At 41.8% G+C, this 18857-nt stretch overlaps 1 protein-coding gene across 8 annotated transcripts in view; it reads left to right on the top strand.

The window, feature by feature from the left end:
- arhgap23b (Rho GTPase activating protein 23b) overlaps window positions 1-18857 on the top strand; it is a 70148-nt gene that overhangs the window by 23699 nt on the left and 27592 nt on the right. For 3 of the 8 annotated variants that reach the window (XM_063481746.1, XM_063481747.1, XM_063481745.1), the window contains exons 1-4: window positions 2966-3873; window positions 13245-13436; window positions 14370-14394; window positions 14886-14978. In XM_063481746.1, coding sequence (XP_063337816.1) covers window positions 3658-3873; window positions 13245-13436; window positions 14370-14394; window positions 14886-14978 — 526 coding nt within the window. In that variant the 5' untranslated portion in view covers window positions 2966-3657. Of the gene's footprint in view, window positions 1-2962; window positions 3874-13244; window positions 13437-14369; window positions 14395-14885; window positions 14979-18857 lie in introns of those variants that run through there. The other 5 variants (XM_063481752.1, XM_063481751.1, XM_063481749.1 and 2 more) reach the window with 3 other exon arrangements.

Raw genomic sequence — 18857 nt, 5'->3', positions numbered from 1 at the left:
ATGAAGAAGTTATGTTTGGTACTGTAAAAACCACAAACATGTTGAACGAATCATTTTCATAACTTGAAATGCAAATATAAATTGTAAATTTCAAAAACCTATGTACAAATTTTGCAAACAGCAAAGTTATATGCAACTAATTACCTAAAAATGCAGCCAATGCAGCATTGTAGCAGATAACAGGGCATTGCAAAGGATGGTGAAGTCTGTGCAGAGGACTATCTGGTGCAAATTACCTCCCACTGGGGACATCTACAGCTTCAGATGTAGAGAAAGAGCAGTCTGTATCCTACGCAACCCAACCCACCCTGCACATGAACTGTTTACTCTCCTCCCCTTTGGATGGAGGCTTCAGAAACCGCTTCTAACCGAATGCAGTCAGACTGCTAAGCTGCCCTATGCTCAAAGTGAACACCTTACACCTTAAAAACATGCCACTCTGGAATTGTTGTTGCTGATGTTTTAGTTAACTCTGCACTGTGCACTGCTGTTCCCTGCTGGTGGAATTTTGTACATTCATTGGATCTGTTATTAATATTTTAGTATATTTAAGTATTTATTGTAGTTATTTCTACTTTTTTACATATTGTTAAGTAGCTCACTGCTTATACTGTGACCTAAGAAACTGTGTTTTGTTCATGTTATTTCCTGTTATATCCCTCTTCAAATGTGGTGTTGGATTCTCTCTTTGCATTTGTTTCACATTATGTTTAACATACATCGCCTGTACATAATTTGATAATCACCAAAATTTGTCTCTGTAAAAGAATTTTGTTTGAGTCATAATTAAATACAGAATGAAGATTTGAAAAGCTGCTACAGGCCTGGCAAAACTGCTTTTTGCTATTAATGGCTAATGTTTTTCATATACTGTAAAGAATGACCTAAGAGTGGAGATCAGAAAGCATCTTTGTGTGTGTGTTTGGTTGTCTTCTTTGTGTCACAACGGAGGTTTGAAATTAAAGATAACATCAAGCTTTAGTTAGGGTCAGCCTTTAGTATCTATGGATGTCGGCTATTTAAGCAGTAACGGCATTTAGTGCATGTCTGAAAAGCCCAGGCTACAGTCTTCTGTTGCGCTGATGCAGTTAGTGTGTGAATATTATTAAATGTGCTTTGGTGGTATGCGCTGTGAATTCACATATCATCTGATGAAACAGAAGAGAAAGTCACACAGCCTCAAGGGAGCATCCTCTCCTCACAGCCACTCCTCGACTGGGTCATAAAAAAAACAAGCAGAGCACATGCATATTCTTGTATAACTCACACATTACTATGACTCACACATAATATTATGTTATTTTTGTTCTGCCTAGACTCATGATTGTAAGTTCCTAGCATCAGTAAAAACACTATGAATAAAAAAGAAAGAAATCATTATGAGTGCATTGGAAGGGGAAGTGAAGGCCAGAGGAGGATAGGAGATGAAGATGCAGAGTCTGCTGTATGATGTTTGCATGGCTGTCACCCTCTTTTAGTGTCTCTACATCACACTTTTGCTTCCTTATCTTCATTCTCCCTTTCTCTTGCTTTCAGTCTTAACTGTATTCAGGTGTTAATAAAACGAGCACTGTGGGCCCGACAGCACTGTTAGAGCTGTTTGGTAAAGCCTAGAGGAGGATGGACACGTGCAGACACACACACACACACACACACACACACACAAGCTGGCATTCACATTTAGTTTTTCTAGAAGCACTAACATTGATGCAAGTTGGCGGTTCAGTTGTAATCATTTATTCCTTCTCTCAGAATCCCACATTTACTCAACATTGTGTTATCAAAAACACTGATGCACAATACGTGTGTTGTTTTACACGTACTTACAAATTTCTCTTTAAACTTATTACACTTATGTGTTTGTGTCAAATCTCGTATTACACTCTTCAAGACCAATTCATGGCTTTGTGTACATGGGCAGTTCCTTAAATCCAAAACTTTTATTTAAAGGAGGAGACTTTCAATTATTAAAACGATAATACATGTGAGCATAGAGCAGAGAAGTTATGGTCTGCCTTACAGTATAAAGCACATTGAGGTGACTGTTGTTGTGATTTGGTGCTGTATAAATAAAACTGAATTGAATTAAACTGAATAGAAGGGAAGCAATCTAGGCAACAATGACATGTCATGAATTTGCACACTATCTTTGCCAATTTAGCATTATTTAACAACAATCCAAGCAAGTTTGTCTTTTTTCCCGGTTAAAGCAGCAGGCAACATCGATGAAAATTGTGAAAGGGTCCTTTAAGGTTTCAGGAGAATTGATGAGCGATTTGATTCGTGAAAAAACAAATATATGATAAACCAATTTCTAAAGTTAAACCACAATAGTGAAACAAGCTTAATACAGCTACCTCTAGTAAAAATTAAACACAATGTCACTTTACTCGCTAATACAACACTGACCTTACATGTTTAGCGTACAATTGTTCCATAGTGTAGTAAATAAAAATACCTACTAGTTATATTATATGTTTAAAGGACACTGTGTGCGGAGCACTGTATATGTAATACCCTAGAAAACAGCAACCAATCCTAACTAATCATATTTCAGAACGTGCATTCAGAGAATGTTTGTCGTTTTTGCTTGACCTTTTTTTTGATGATTTTTCTGTCCCATATAAATTAATAATAATTGTAATGCAAAATAGACCCACATTTTATAATATGTGTACTGAAGAGCAATATCAGCTAGCCAGTTGTGAGTTTAAGAGAAGCTGACAGGCAGAGAGAGAGAGAGAATAGCATTTCTCTTTTCTCTACCAGTGGCCTGGACTGTTAAGCTAAAGAATGAGATGAATGTGACTGAAAGAGAAAAAGAAGGAGAAGAGAGAGAGAGAGAGAGAGAGAGAGAGAGAGAGCTGGCATGTCAGCAAATAGTCCCAAGGCAGAGAGAGAATGAAAAGAGACGCACAGTGGAGAGGGGGGAAGACTATACTTAGACACCAATACTGCTCTAGTGCCAGAATAGAGGAGGATATCTTATAAGCACCATGGGATTTTTGCATTACTTATTTGAGATGGACTTGTTTCTGAAATCCAGAGATGAATGATGAATATAAGCCAACCTACACACAGCAAACCACTACATCACTGAACTGAATGTGTTGCATTTGGACAGTTACTTTGTAAGCTTTCAAGAGGACGAGCTGAAATTGAAGAAAAGTGCCAGCTTATTTTACAACTAGAATTAACCTGGAACTGATGTTCTTTTATACAAAGAACGTTATATCTAAATGAGAGGATATAGAGGGCAAGAAGAAGTGATATTTCCTGTTTTGATCACCAAAAAAAAGAACACTGTGGACTTGCTCAAGAGAAAATGGAAGAAAAGTGAACACCATATTATACTTGAAGTTTGGACTGCGTCTGCATAGCTTGAACATCGATCTTTAAGACCTTTGAAACATGATCAGATGAGTAGACTTACAGACTTTGTGCTTTGCCAGTTCTGATGGTGCCGCTTCAGTAGTTAACACTGTGTAGAACAGGTTTTTTTTACCACCAATTTAGCTTACTATTCTGGTCACAATGCAGCAAGTAGAGACTTTGCACAGATGAACGCAAATCTCAGTCTCACATTCTGAAGCTTTGGTGTGTTTTTATGTGTTTGCTACAAGGACAATACATGTTTGTTTGAATGTGGAAGTTCTAATGTTGAGGGTGTCGAGTGTAGCACCAGCTCCAGCAGGCCACAAGTGGCGATTCCAGTGCTCTGTTGGGGTTGACTGTAGCGACGCCGAACCTCGCTGTATCTGGCTGGCTGTTTTAAGGGATGTTTTGCCTCATGCCTCCCCTTGTCAAACACCCATCACATCAACAAGAAGAAGTGCATACCGGAGGGTCATACGTCACCGTTGCTTGTCTTGGGTAATTAGTTGTGATAAAGCTGTATTAACAAATTTGATTTATTGGTTAAAGGACTAGTTTTGTGCATGAAAATCTTGACACACTATGTGGGGCGCTATCTGCTGGATTTCATCTGCTATCTGCACAAAATTGTTTAAGAACAATGTTTTTGAAGAAAAAGTGTCCCATAGCTACTAATACTCTTAAATAAGTTCTAAAATAACAGTTTAAAATCAAACATCAAACATCTCATGTTATTTAGCACCCAAAACATTTAATCTAAAACAGGATTAGGTTTCAAGACAAGGTTTGGGGTCATGACCAATGATCATGTAGACATCATTCCAATACCATCCAATACCATCAATACCATCACGTAGATATCAACTCACAAAAACACGAGTTTTTTTTGCCTTTCAATATTACATTAGACAGTAGAGTCAGCATGTTTCGACCATGTACCTCACATAGAAGCCATTCTGACTATTATGGCTTTCCTACCTGAATCAAGCAAATATTATAACAGAACACTTAATATTTTAGCTGTTCCAGCTCATATTTGTCCCAAAATGTCTAGTAATTATGAATTGTGTTGAGTTATTATCTTTTATTATCATTTAAATTTCTTTTGTCATTTTTGAGTGTCCATCCATCCATCCATCCATCTTCTTCCACTTTATCCGGGTCCGGGTCGCGGGGGCAGCAGCCTAAGCAGAGAAGCCCAGACCTCCCTCTCCCCAGCCACCTCCTCCAGCTTATCCGGGGGTGACACCAAGGCGTTCCCAGGCCAGCCAAGAGATATAATCTCTCCAGCGTGTCCTGGGTCTGCCCCGGGGCCTCCTCCCGGTGGGACATGCCTGGAACACCTCACACAGGAGGCGCCGAGGAGACATCCTTGTCAGATGCCCGCCCGAACCACCTCAGCTGGCTCCTTTCGATGTGGAGGAGCAGCGGCTCTACTCTGAGCCCCTCCCGGATGGCTGAGCTTCTCACCCTATCTCTAAGGGAGAGGCCAGCCACCCTTCGGAGGAAGCTCATTTCCGCCGCTTGTATCCGCGATCTCGTTCTTTCGGTCACTACCCACAGCTCATGGCCATAGGTGAGGGTAGGGACGTAGATCGACCGGTAAATTGAGAGCTTCGCTTTTGCACTCAGCTTTTTGAGTGACATTAACCTAAATTTGATGCTCTGTCACTGGTATCGGATGTAAATTGGGAAACACTGGGAGACACTAGACACTCCCTAGTGTCTATCTCTTAAAAACTACTATGGAATACCTCACCTGTTAAATGCATTAAAAATTACCCTATTAGCAGATCAACAGCCCTGACCTATTGCAATAAGGAGTGATCATTTGGAAGAATTTGACATAAATAATTGAGATATATAAATTTACGTATTTGGCAATTAGACTCCAATGATCCATCATGGCAGAACGGAATGCCGTATTTATAATATGCAAAGCGGCGCCCAGGTGTCACTGTTGATGATGACGTCATCTAAATAGACAGCATTACATGCAGCGTTCGGCTGCAGCACCCAGTCCATGAGGCGCTAGAAACTGACTGGGGCTCCAAACAAGCCAAACGGAAGTGTGACAAATTGGGAGTGGAGAAGGCCATTTTTTCCTTGGATTTTGCAGACAAGGGAATCTGCCAGTGGCCCTTGGTTAAATCCGAGCAGTGTCTAACCGGTCCAGGAGTTTGTCAACCTACGGCATGGGATAAGCAGCAAATTGTGTTCATCCTCATGAATGAACTTACAAATCATGGATTTTAAAGTCTTTTTCAGCCGCCCCACCAGCCCGTCAGTTTGAGAGTGGTAGACGCCGGTCCAAACAGATTTAATGCCCAGTAATTCATACAGCTCTTTAGCGTCCAAGACATGAACAATGTGCCCTGGTCAGTCAGTTTCTCTTTCGGGATACTGACTTAGGAGATGACGTGAAACAGTGCCTGTGCCATACACTTTGCAGAAATGGTGCACAGCACCACTGCCTCGGAATATTGCGTTGCATAATCCACCAGAACTAATACAAAGCTATATCTGTGTGCACTCCAGTTAAATGACCCGATGAGGTCCATGCCAATGCATTCAAACGGAACCTCCATTAATAGTAGTAGGCGCAAAGGTACTTTTGGAAAGGCCCGCTGGTTAACCAGCTGTCACTCTGAGCAGGAAGCGCACTATCGGTGCACATCCGCTCGGATGCCTGGCCTGTAAAATCAGACGCCAAGCAGATCACGCAGATGCAGCCTGTCTTTAATCAACACAAAATGCGGGTAGGTCCACGCTGCCTCAGGGCGCACCAAGTGACCATCAGTTTTTATCACTCGGTCCCTAACCCCTAACCCTGAGCAAAGGGTGTCGTCACAAGACAGCTCTAGCGGAAAATCTTTAGTGGAATGAATCACTGGAGTCGGCGGGGCCTCACAAGGCCCTGCCATCTCCTCCTCCCCAAAGTCAGCATCAGATGCCCCCACGTCACCGCTGAGCACAGCGCAGACACCACACGCCGCTAAAGGTCATGAACACATCCCCACACACACTGCCCCAACAGGTTACTAAACCCCAGTCAATCTGTCCCCAGAATTAAGGAATGCATCAGGCACGGGCTAACTGCAGCCTTTATCTATTCGTTTTGCCCTTGTATTTAATTTGCAGGAGCACTATGGGATATTCATGGATGTCCCCATGTACACACCTGACCTCTACCCATTATGCCTGTAACAATGCCCCGGGTCGAATAATCAGGCTCCTTTTTATCTTAAAGGCCTCATAGTACCGTGTCACCCTAATAGAGTACTTCACTCTCAGACCCCCGGTCAGTGGTATTTAAAAGTAGAATGGGAGGCAGAGCCTTCAGCCTCCAGCCCATCTTCTGTGAAACCAGCTACCAGTTTGGATTCAGGAGACAGACACCCTCTCTCCTTTTGAGATTAGGCTTAAGACTTTCCTTTTTGGCAAAGCACATAGTTAGGGCTGGATCAGGTGACCCTTAGTTATAATGCAATTGGTCCACGCTGCTGGGGGCATCCCATGATGCAGCAAGTGTTTCTTCATTCACCTTTTTCACTCACTATGTGTTTACACATCACTCTAAGTTTATCCTTAGTTATTATTAATCTCTGGCTCTCTTCCACCACCTGTCTTTGTCCTGTATTCCTACCCTAACCCCCAACTGGTTTCAGCAGATGGCCATTCCTCCCTGAGCTTGGTTCTGCTGGAAGTTGCTTCCTGTTAGAAGGGAGCTTTTCCTTTCCACTGTCAACAAAGCAATTGCTCATAAGGGTTCATATGATTGTTGGGTAGGTTCTACCTTACAATGTAAAGAATCTCAAGGTGACTGCTCATTCACAACTGTCCACTATCAGTTCCTGTCCCCTTCAAGGTCTTAGGCATGATTAGACAATGGCCACCAGCCACATTGGCCAGCCTCCCTTAAGCACTTCTCCCTGAACCCACTGCGGTAGAGCCACTACAGCAGGGCAAGAGCCGAACAGAGGGTGAATCGGCATCCCAGGAGGTAATAGCAAAGAGAGTTGACCGCCCACCTGATTGCCAGACAGTTTTTCTCTATTATATTGTACCTGAATTTTTAATAAATAATAACCAGCTAGCCCCAAGAACCACCTCACCTCCTTTTTGGTCTTGGGACATGGGTAGGATGCAATAGCTGCTGTTTCGTCTTTCTGGGGGTACAGCTGCACCGTATGCAGACGCAGGATTAGGACTCTCTCTGTGCATTTCAGGCATCTTTGTGGAATAAAACTCTGATTTCTTTCAGAATTTTATTCAGACGCTGGTCCGAATAGACTTGACAGTAACTCATACAGCTCCTTTATAGTGCAAGACATGAACAATGTGCCCTGGTCAGTCAGTATTTCTTTGGGGATGCTGAATGACCTGAAACAGCACCTGCATGACACTCTTTGCAAAAATATTGTTCAGCAGCACTGGTTCGAGATATCACGTTGCATAATCCACCAGAACTAATACAAAGTGATATCCTTGTGCACTCTGGTGAAATTAGCCCAATAAGGTTCATGCCAAACAGGACCTCCATCAACAGTAATGAGCCCAATGGTGCGCTTAAGATGTCCTTTCCAGGGAGCATGTGAACCACTGGCTCGGATAATAGAATTGGGCCATGATTTCTTTCAGAGTTTTATCGTACTCCATATGACCAGCCATCAGGTTATAATGAGCCGATGGCACCGGCCACAACAGACTCAGCATTATTCAACAGCTATTAAAATACCACAGAAAATAGGAGCAGCTCTGACCCTTCCTGTAGAGTGCAGTGGTGTTTTTAGACCAGTACAGTTTATTGTCAGTATGTACTGTGAGGTATTTATAGCCCTCCACAATGTCCACATTGAGCCCCTAGATTGAAAGTCACTGGTTGTCTGGTCCAAAATCAAAGTGTACAATCAATTCCTTGGTCTTTGTCACGTTGAGTTGCAGATGATTCTGCTTGCACCACTTGACAAAGGAGTCCACCACAGCCCAGTACCCTATCTGATAATCCTTACTGATGCATCCAACCACCACACAGTCATAAGAAAATTTCTGAAAATGGCAGGTCTCTGTAGCTGAGTGGCTGAAGTCCATGGTGTAGAGCAGGGGTCTCGAACTCCAGGCCTTGAGGGCCGGTGTCCTGTTGGCTTTTGATATCACCCTGGGTCTACACACCTGTATCAAATGATTAGTTCATCACCAGGCCTCTGGAGAACTTCAAGACATGTTGAGGAGGTAATTTAGCCATTTAGATCAGCTGTGTTGGATCAAGGACACATCTAAAACCTGAAGGACACTGGCCCTCGAGGCCTGGAGTTCGAGGCCCGTGGTGTAGAGGGTGAATAAGAAAGGGGAAAAGACCGTCCTTTGTGGTGCCTTGGTATTTCTGATCACCTTGTCAGACACACAATGCTGAAGACGCATATATTGTGGTGTTCCTTGTCAGGTAATCAATAATCCAGGACACTAGAGAGGCATTCATCTCCATCGCTGTCAGTTTATCACCCAGGAGGGTGATAAACTGACAGCGGTTTATCAGTTGAAAAACATTACCCTCACAGTGCTCACTGGCCTATCCAGAATGGCATAGACATGACTGAGCAGGTAGATGATGGCGTTCTCAACTCCGAGGTGGCACTGGTAAGCGAACTGATGATCCTGATGTGAGGATAAGAGCTGATTGAGGATAAGGCTTTCCAGGGCGTGACGTGGGAAGTCAGCGCCAGAAGTCTGTAATCCTGGTGGCCACTGGGATGGGCGTCTTTAGTACAAGAATGAGGGCATGATGTCTTCACAGCATTGGGACCCTCTGCAATCACAGGCTCATCATGAAGAGTTTATCAAAGATTCCACAAAGCTGAGAGCACAGAGCTTTAGGGTGCGGGGATTCATCACGTCTGGTCCAGCAGACTTGCCTGAGTGGAGTCTTCTCAGTTTTCTCTGAACCTGGTTGTGAGTGAAAATGACAGGTGGGGGGTGGGGCGTCAAGGACTTTCACAGGAGGCTATGGTGTAAAGTGGAGAGCTGTGGATTGCAGGATGACTGCAAGTATGTCAGAAGGGGGGTGAACATTAACTGCAGTGTCTAATTTGTTTAACAAATTCAACTCATTGGCTCTGTCTTCACCACATTCTGCCCCTCTGCTATTAAATGGCCTGAATCCAGTGACTTCCACCCATTCCACTTCCAACCATGCCCCCGGATGAACCAGGGTTTGGTGGACCTGGATACATTTTGAGTCCAGCATAGCCTAAAATTTACCCCACTGGCACCTTACTGTGCTTCTCTACTGGACCAGGGGAATGTGTCGGAGGGCCAGCGTCACAGAACACCTGTCACAGCTCCATGAGAGGACATTCTCGGCCAGTTTGTCCCACCTGCTTGCACCTCCAGCACTGCTGATGGGCAGGGCCCAGTGACTGTAACCACCGGGACCTGCAGAGAGACAGCATATGAAAAAGGATTAGACAAGAAACATGATGAGACATGATCGATCCTCCATAGCAGCCAACCAAGTTGGGGATGTCCCTGCCACGCTGCCAGGGTCAGCCAGACTTGGCAGGATCATGACAACTTCGAGTCTCTTCGGTCAGTGACTTTTGAGCCTCTCCACAAACTGTTCGAGGACAGTTATATTTAGCAGCCAAGCCTCTCCTGGCGTGGGACCAGACAGTAGCCATCTGGCAGCCCTTACAGCAGTAAGGGCTGACTTCATAGTCAACATTCCCCGCTTGCCGTGTGACGACAAAGGTCCTTGCCACTTGGAAAGTAATTTTGAGCTGGATGAAAGGAGAAATGCTAGTACTTTATCTCGGAAAAAATTGTCTGAGCCTTGTCCCTGTGTTGTACAGGCACTGCTGACATTCTCCCATAATAACCTCCCCAACATGTGTAGTTTTTCACTCAGGTCCAGAATGTATAAAATGTTATTCTTGCCTGGGCTTGGACCTTCCTCTCAGTTTTCTTGAAATAGGATCAACACCTCCAACTGCTTCTCAAAGAGAGAAAAGACCAAAATTGCCATGACATTCATGGCCATGATGAGTGTATGGAAACTTCTGACCACAACTGTAGGTTACCAATGACCTGGTGGGTGTTTAAAGGCCAGTTAAGGAACACAAGCTGCACAACACAAGTAAGATCAGTCTTTATCACTGTTTCAGTGATAGGCACTAGTATTCACTCGTCTGCCTTCACACATATGAACTTGAGTGATCCCATTCTTAATGCGTAGAGTTTAGTGTGATGTTGGTCCACCCTTTGCAGCTATGTTTACGGTACTTTTTTACTATTTTTCAAGAAGTGTATTTGTGAGGTCAGACATTGATCTTGGATGAGAAGTCCTGGGTCACAGTCTCTGCTCTAATTCATTCCAGAGGTGTTTTGTTGGTTTGCAGACTGGACTCCATGTCTTTATGGACTTTGTGCACTGGTGTGCAGTCATGTTGAAACAGGAAGGGACCATCACCAAACTGTTCCCACAAAGTTGAGAGCTTGAAATTGTCAAAAATGTCTTGCTATGCTGAAGCGCTAAGAGTTTCTTTCACTGAAACTAAGGGACATACCTAACTTGTGAAAATAAACCCCACATCATAATACCCTCTCCACCAGACTTCACACTTGGCTCAGTGCAGTCAGACAATAACCATTCTTCAAATCCAGACACATCCAGATTAATTGGATAGCCAGATGGGGAAGCGTGATTCGTCAATCCAGAGAATATGTGGCAACATGCTTTGCAACACTGTATCTGACGCTTTGCATTGCGTTTGGTGATGTAAGGCTTTGATGCAGCTGTTCGGCCATGGAAACCCACCACCCACCTCTTAATTTTTCCTTCCCACTGTCGCCAAAGTGCTTGCTCATAGGGGGTCATATTATTGTTGGGTTTTTCTCTGTATCTGTTATTGTATGATCTACTGTACAATATAAAGCACCTTGAGGCGACTGTTGTTGTGATTTGGCGCTATATAAATAAAATTGAATTGAATTGAATTGAATTAATGGGTGAGTTGCTGTCATTCCCAACTTGACTGTGAAATATTTATTATCAAGGGAATTTCACAATTAGACTTGTTGCACAGATGGCAGATCCTGAGAGCTCAGTGAATTCCACAAATGTTTGTAGAAGCAGTTTACACAGGTGCTTTGTTTTATACACCTGTGGCCAATGGAAGTGATTGGAATTACTTAAATTCAGTCTTTTAGATGGGTGATTTTTTTTGTCCATCTGTGAACAAGTTCCAGTGCAGTTGCTTTGCTTAGATCACTCAAAGACTTTTGACCATTTGTACTCCTCTGCAGGTTCACTACGGACCTAAAACTTGTGCAGATAACAAACTTCAGCTTCTGCATCAAACTGAGCCATTGAATATTCATGTTGATAATCATGGCCACCAACAAGAGCTGTGTCTCCACTACAACCCAGTAATAATCAGGAGTTTTAGTGTTAATGTTTACAGGTTCATAGCATACCTTACACCTATTCTCAGATTCCTTCACTGACTTCCAGTGAGTAAAGCGCTACAGTGACAGGCCCCTGCTTAAGCAGCAGAACTTCTGAGACCTTTCACTGCAGCCAGCCTCTCTGATCCTCTAACCAGGGCTTTTCTTGCTGTCCCTCACTCTAATTTTACAATCAGAGGAGATCAGTTACCAGCTTGGCTGACTCTATTATTTGTTTAAAATGACTGCTGAAACCCAATTTTCAGCAGTCCTTAACCTTTCCTTAATCTTTTCCCTTTTATTTTTGGTCATAGTTTGCAACTGTATGCGTGTATGTTGGAAGAATGTTTGACTGTATGTTTGAACATGTTTACTTAACTTCTGTATGTGGCTTTTTTTTAAAACTGTGAAGTGCTTTAGTGTTTAAAAGTGCTATACAAATAAAGTTATTATTGTTGTTGTTGTTGTTCTGTCATGGCAGAGTTCTGAAAGGCTGTGAACAATGGAAAGCCCTGAGCAGAAACTACCTGTTCAGTGCTGTAGAGTGTGCTAGTGTTGCATTGCTTTTAAAATATGTATATAAAAGTTATTACATTCCAGTTTTTATATGAAACTAAATAAAATCACCATCTAATAGCCATCACCATCACTGTCTTCTGTGAAAAATTTCCATGTGACCTTTCCAATGTGTTTAGCAGTAAATGGAAATCATTGGTAATCACCTAAACTTATCTCTATATTCAGTTACACTTTCTGCCAAATAGACGTTGCATCAGATGATCTGCTATGCTCTCACTCATTTCCCCAAACCTAACAATCAAATGATGATGTGTATTTTACCTTTAGTGGCCAGGCATGTTTACATACAGAATATCCTTATGAACCTTAAACATCATGTAGTACACATAGTGCATCGCCTGCTTGAACTGATTTGATGTTGGGCTACGGTCCTGGAGAAATGTAGAATGTAAAACGTAAAACGTTTCACCTTCTGAACCCTTTACCTCCTTTGTCAGTTGTTTATCTTATTTTCCAGATGTGTGTTTACAAGCCCTGATATGTTCCTGTTGTTGCAAGACTTATTTATAGGTATATATTTTTAACTCTTACATTGTTGGCTGGAAGTAAAAAGCAGAATCATATGTGAGGTCGCTGGTAAAGTTTCTTTATTAAAACTATGATGTATCCTGCAGTTGGTTGGATTTTATAATGGTCAGATCAGGCAGTGTCCTCAGTTACTGAACCACCCGCATCCACCAACTCATGCTTCCTTAAATGTGTTCAACTTTGTGGCCTGAAAATGATACTTGTGATAAACATCACTTCAAGGTTCACACAGTAACATTTCATCCATCTTGATATCCTTTCAAGAGAAAAAGAGAAGCTAATGATTACTGATCTAAACATTTATTCCATCTCCTCTATAGGCTAAAGAGAAGAGAGATGGCATATTGTCATCCAATGAGAACAGGTGTCGGCCACTATCATCAAGCGAGGTGGAGGGCGTATTGTGGCACGGCCCACGGACAATTTTTCTGCAGAAGAACTCACAGGGATTTGGCTTTACTCTGCGGCATTTTATTGTCTACCCACCAAAGTCCTTCCTCAATAACCTTAAGGTAAAATACTGCTTTCATTAGATGCACTTGAACTTTGAACTTTTCTTGTATTTGAAATCTGCATTACATTAACTCTCTGAGGTCTAAGCCATATTTTGAAAAATGGCAAAACTGACTTGTTATTAATAAAATGTGAATATATTTTGATGTATGTTAGAATTGTTATTAAAACCAACACTCCATATTCTGATTGCCTAGGGTTATTTAGGATTGGGGTTTCCTGACAATAATTTGAGCTCACAGGGTCAATCGAATTTTGTTAAATAAAACTTTGGTAACTTATGAGGTGTGGAACAACTATTGAACATTCTGGTAAGACTACCTATGTTATTCTAGCACATTTAGCAACTTCTCTTGCACTGATTGTTTTCTGGAATCAAAACTAAACTTAAAAAATCTGAATCTGTATAACTTAACCCCATATACCTATATCATATACCTTGTTTGTTTGGGGTTTTTTTTTTTTAGCTTATTAGGACTAATGACGTTCTCTTAGCTACTAACAGACATCATTAATATCATGTTAATGATGTCATCTGGTAAGTGGCAAAAGGGGAGTGAGGAGTTGTCCTAAAATACTAAATCAGTGTTTATTATTATTATCATTATTAGTAGTAGTAGTAGTAGTAGTAATTTATTTAGAACATTTTTTATTGTTTAGCCATTTTTGTGTGGTGTAGCAGCAGGGCTCAGTGTATTTACAGAGGGCTTTAGGTGCCAAGGTCAAGAATCAAATATTTCAGCATAGTATCAAAAGCCTGACGTGGACCAATTATACCACCAATCAAACTGACAGAAAGCAGCATGTTAATGTGTGAGTGTGTTTATGGGAAACTCGGGCAGAATGCCATGGAGGCAGAAAGGCAGCAGCCAGACCTGAAGCAGTGCCCTGTGGTCTTTCTTATCTTAACACCTGCCCTGTTTCTTTCACAGGATGAAGAGAATGGAAATGGAAAAGGTAGGTGTTTGCTGTTTCTGCTAACTTAATCAACCCCCCATTTTTTCCCAAATGTTTACACATTTATAGGAGGTCGGATTTATATAATGAATCGCATCAATATTTCTTCTAAGTGTCTCAACATGTCCTTGGGCCCCTATTGTGTTATGTTTTGTAATGTGGTAAATGGACTGGATCTTATATAGCGCTTTACTACTCTCCCAGAGCACTCAAAGCGCTTTATACAGCATGCCTCATTCACCCCTTCATAGAAGTTTAAGTGCAACATTCACACACATGTGATCCATTAGAGAGCAACTAGGGGTTAATGTCTTGCCCAAGGATACTTGACATGCAGACTGGGGCAGCCAAGGATCAAATCACCAACCTTCCAATTATTAGGAGACCAGCTCCCCAAACAACAAACAATGAGAATAAGGGTTTATTTTGTTTGTTTTTACATTTACTTAGATCCGATATAACACTGTGGGCTTTAATGGTACTTTAACCAGGTTGCCAGAGGTCTTGGTTGGAGCCAATGGACACGATCTTTGTGAAGAGTGTGAAAGAAAATGGTCCTGCCCAACAAGCTGGACTGTGTACAGGTAGGATACATGCATCTTCACAACATGAATGACACACTTCATTCTGTGGTTAAAAATGTGAAATTTCCAGCTACCTAAAAACAGACGGTAACAGCTTTGGTTAGCGGCATTATGTTTTTAGATTGTCTGTTCCAATCTAATATAAATGAATTTTGCCAGAAATGCCGGAATCTCAGGTTAAAGCTCACAAAACAATTTCAACAACCACCAAGCAACTAAAACAGCAAACGATTAAAGAGCAGGTAATGGATTCGCCAAAAACATGTAAACACAAAGCGCAACCCAACAGCACATATGCAGATATGCCGCTGGGACATCTCGCAGATTCTGAAGCTGTAGGTTTCGTCACTCTCCGACCAAAATTCACTGAACCAGCAGCAGAAGAACATCGTCATCAGTTCATCACACTTCCTGCACAGCGCTCTCTCAGTTTATTTCAAGACTAGTTTACCATCAAAAATCTCTGTTTCCTCCATTATTTGCTTTGTTATTACCCTCAAATTTCTGCTGTTCAGTACGGAAGAAATTTGAGCTTTTACAAATTATACCTAATTGTAAAACTCTTAGCTGTGTCTCTAGTAAAACCTTTGTAACTTTGTTCTGCTTCACTTCAGCAGCATCAGGTAATGTTCATATGCAGAATATACTGCAGAATATTTTTAAGGTTATTTGCTATAAAAAGACAGGGCAGGAAAATCTCCTTCATGTTTTTCTGTGTTTTATCGTCAGTTACTTTGAGACAAAGACCTCTGATGAAGTCTCATGAGCATCAGCTTTGTTTTTTTACATAGATATAAAATTATGGCTATGTACTGATAAATTATCATAATTATAATATTTCTAACTGTCTGAGTCAAAATTGAACTGAATTGAATTGAACTGAATTGAATTGAATCGAATCGGGACACTGTGAATCAGAATTCAATCAGTTCTAAAAAAATCAGTGACGATACCCAGCCCTAATTACAACATCTTAATCCAGCCAGCCAAAATATGTGATAATAGCCCACAATAGAATGAAGTACACGATCATCAGCCTATAAAACTATTCAGATCTATTCTCAGTAACGATCTGAATAGTTGTTTAGTCTTGTACCTATCTGTCTGGGGTCATACATGTCAACATGGATAAAATTTACTGGCAAGTCATAAATCTTTTTAAAAGATTATGGTATAATCTAAAACTGAATTATTATAATAACATATAACAATGTAATTTTATGACAGATTCACACCTATATCTGTATGTTATCATATCATGTATATGTTAATTTTGTATTTGGAACAATGTCAAGAACAGAAAGAAAGAGGACTACAGTGTCCAAATTCAATCTTTATTGGCAGACTTCATGTCCATAAAAACAAGACAGAAACACACACAAAAAAACAAAACAAAAAAAACAAAACAAAAACAAAACAAACAAACCCCAAAACACAAAGATGTGCAGTCAGTGATATTAGGTCAATTCCTGAGTATAAATTACAAATAGGTGTGAATGTGAATGGTTGTCATTCTTTCTGTGTTAGCTCTGCAAATACTTGCAACCTGTCCAGGGTATACCCCGCCTCTCACACTATGGCAGCTGGAACAGCCTCCAGTCCACTCATCAAACTGAATTGGATAAGTGGAAGACAATGGATGAATGGACAGATTGAAATTTCTTGTCTTTACTTGTCTTCGAGTAGTAAGACTGAAAAAGTTTGTTCAGAGACTAATAACACACTATCAATCAGTGTTGGGAAGGTTACTTTTAAAATGTATTCCACTACAGATTACAGAATACATGCCCCAAAATGAATTTTGTAACGTATTCCGTTACGTTACTCAATGAGAGTAACGTATTCTGAATACTTTGGATTACTTAATATATTATCATGCTGTTTACAACTACATGAAAGTGATTTATTACTATTACTGAAGGTCCGCGGCTCCGAACCGTAGTAAAGGGACCTCTGGCTAATAGGTCGGGTTCCGTGTCGGGCTCATAGCCGAAAAATAGCTTTACTTTGTTGTCTGGGTCAACTTTGCTAGCGAGAGACAAAGAGAGGCGTTGAAAGGCTGCTCCAACGGAACTTATTATTTCGGAGGAAAACACGAACACAGTGTACAGTCGAGTCTTAATAGCTTACTTACAACTGCACTCGTCAGGCACTCTTCTTGGCTGCAGTGGTTATTATTATATTTACATGCTTCCAGCTCCCGTTTCTGCTCGGTGACAGCTCGTACTTTTCCTTTTTCTCCCTCCTCGTGCTCACAGACACATAACGGGTATGGCAGTCCATTCTCCCTGCAGCACGGACTACACTGCCCATGAGGCTACATTCTTTAGGGCTATGCCTGTAGCATTCTGCCTATTAGCTTAGCACAACAACAACAACAAAAAGGCGCTCTCTCACCCAGGAAACACGCAGAGAGAGAGAGCGTCACCCTGTAACCATGGCAACCCTAACGCTGCCGCCTGGAACAAAAGAACATAGCTGTCAAACAAACCCAAACAGTCCTGACTCGTGACAATATGAAACAGGAAAGTACCGCCGTGTAATCCATTTATTTCAACAAAGTAACTGTATTCTAAATACCGCCTTTTTAAACGGTAACTGTAACGGAATACAGTTACTCATATTTTGTATTTTAAATACGTAACGGCAGTACATGTGTTCCGTTACTCCCCAACACTATTGTCTATCAATGAATAAATGGGTTCAAAAGTTACCAAATTTGGGTGGCTGTAGCTCAGGAGGCAGAGCAGGTGCACGATCTGATATCGTCGTGTTGGTGTTGTTCCCAGATAGACATAGTAAATGCTGTTCCAGGATCAACATTGCAAGTGACCAATCAGAATGTTGTGACGTCATACTTTTGCGACTTCGGAAAAAAACGCCGTAAAACAAAAAACTGTACTTAAGCTGCGAGAAACCGCCTCTGTCCGCCGATCAGCGGACCCTGACCCTAACCCTAACCCCAACCCTTTAATAAACGCTAAGCAGAATTGATATTGTCCTTGCAACATTGGAATTTCATAAATGCACGAATGGCTTGGCGCGCCAAAGAATAACGTCACAACATTCTGATTGGTCACTTGCAATGTTGATCCTGGAACAACATTTACTATTTTGATCTGGGAACAACACCAACACGACAATATCAGATCATCCAGAGCAGGTCATCTACTGAGTGGAAGGCTGGTGTTTCAGTCCCTGCCTGCTCCAGTCTGCATGGCAAATATTCTTGGGCAAGATAATAATTCCAAGTTGCTTTTTGATATATCCATCTCTGTCACGGTCAATAGCAGGGACTCAAGCGCAGAGCAGGTTGATGTTTCCAAACACAGTTTATTTGCAACACCAGTGCAGAATATATACAGTGAGGGGGGAAATCCAGGGTTCCAAAGGTCCAAGGGGAAGCTCTCTCCCACTCGTTCTCGTCTTCACCCCCAAACTCACACACGTTTGCACAGCAGGAAGGTCACAGGTCCGGGGAGGAAAACTATCACACAGGAGAGGGAAATTACTCACAAGTCATAAAACACTTAAGCAAAGATTCATGGGAGCTGAGAGGATCACTAACGTGTGTCGCACAATCATCCAGCGATGACAGGATCTGCGTCCCAGCCTCAAATAGTGGACAGGTAATGACAGCTAATCGTGAACAGGTGTGTGGGCCAAGGGCGGGAGCCCGCAGTGAGCTCCGCCCAGGCAGAGAGGAGAGAGGGAGAGGGAGAGAAAGAATACAAAATACATGTAGCCTTGCGGGGCCGGCTGGGCAGACACGGGGGTCCATGACAATCTCTGTGTGAAATATAGGTAGAAAGCACTTAATCATAGAAAAATAGTTCTTGTATGAATGGGTGAGTGAGGCATCTTGGATAAAGTGCTTTG

The sequence above is a fragment of the Pelmatolapia mariae genome, linkage group LG8, assembly GCF_036321145.2.
Source record: "Pelmatolapia mariae isolate MD_Pm_ZW linkage group LG8, Pm_UMD_F_2, whole genome shotgun sequence".
Taxonomy (NCBI): Eukaryota; Metazoa; Chordata; class Actinopteri; order Cichliformes; family Cichlidae; genus Pelmatolapia; species Pelmatolapia mariae.
Note: the sequence above shows the minus strand (reverse complement) of the source record. Positions and strands in the feature narration are given on the sequence as shown.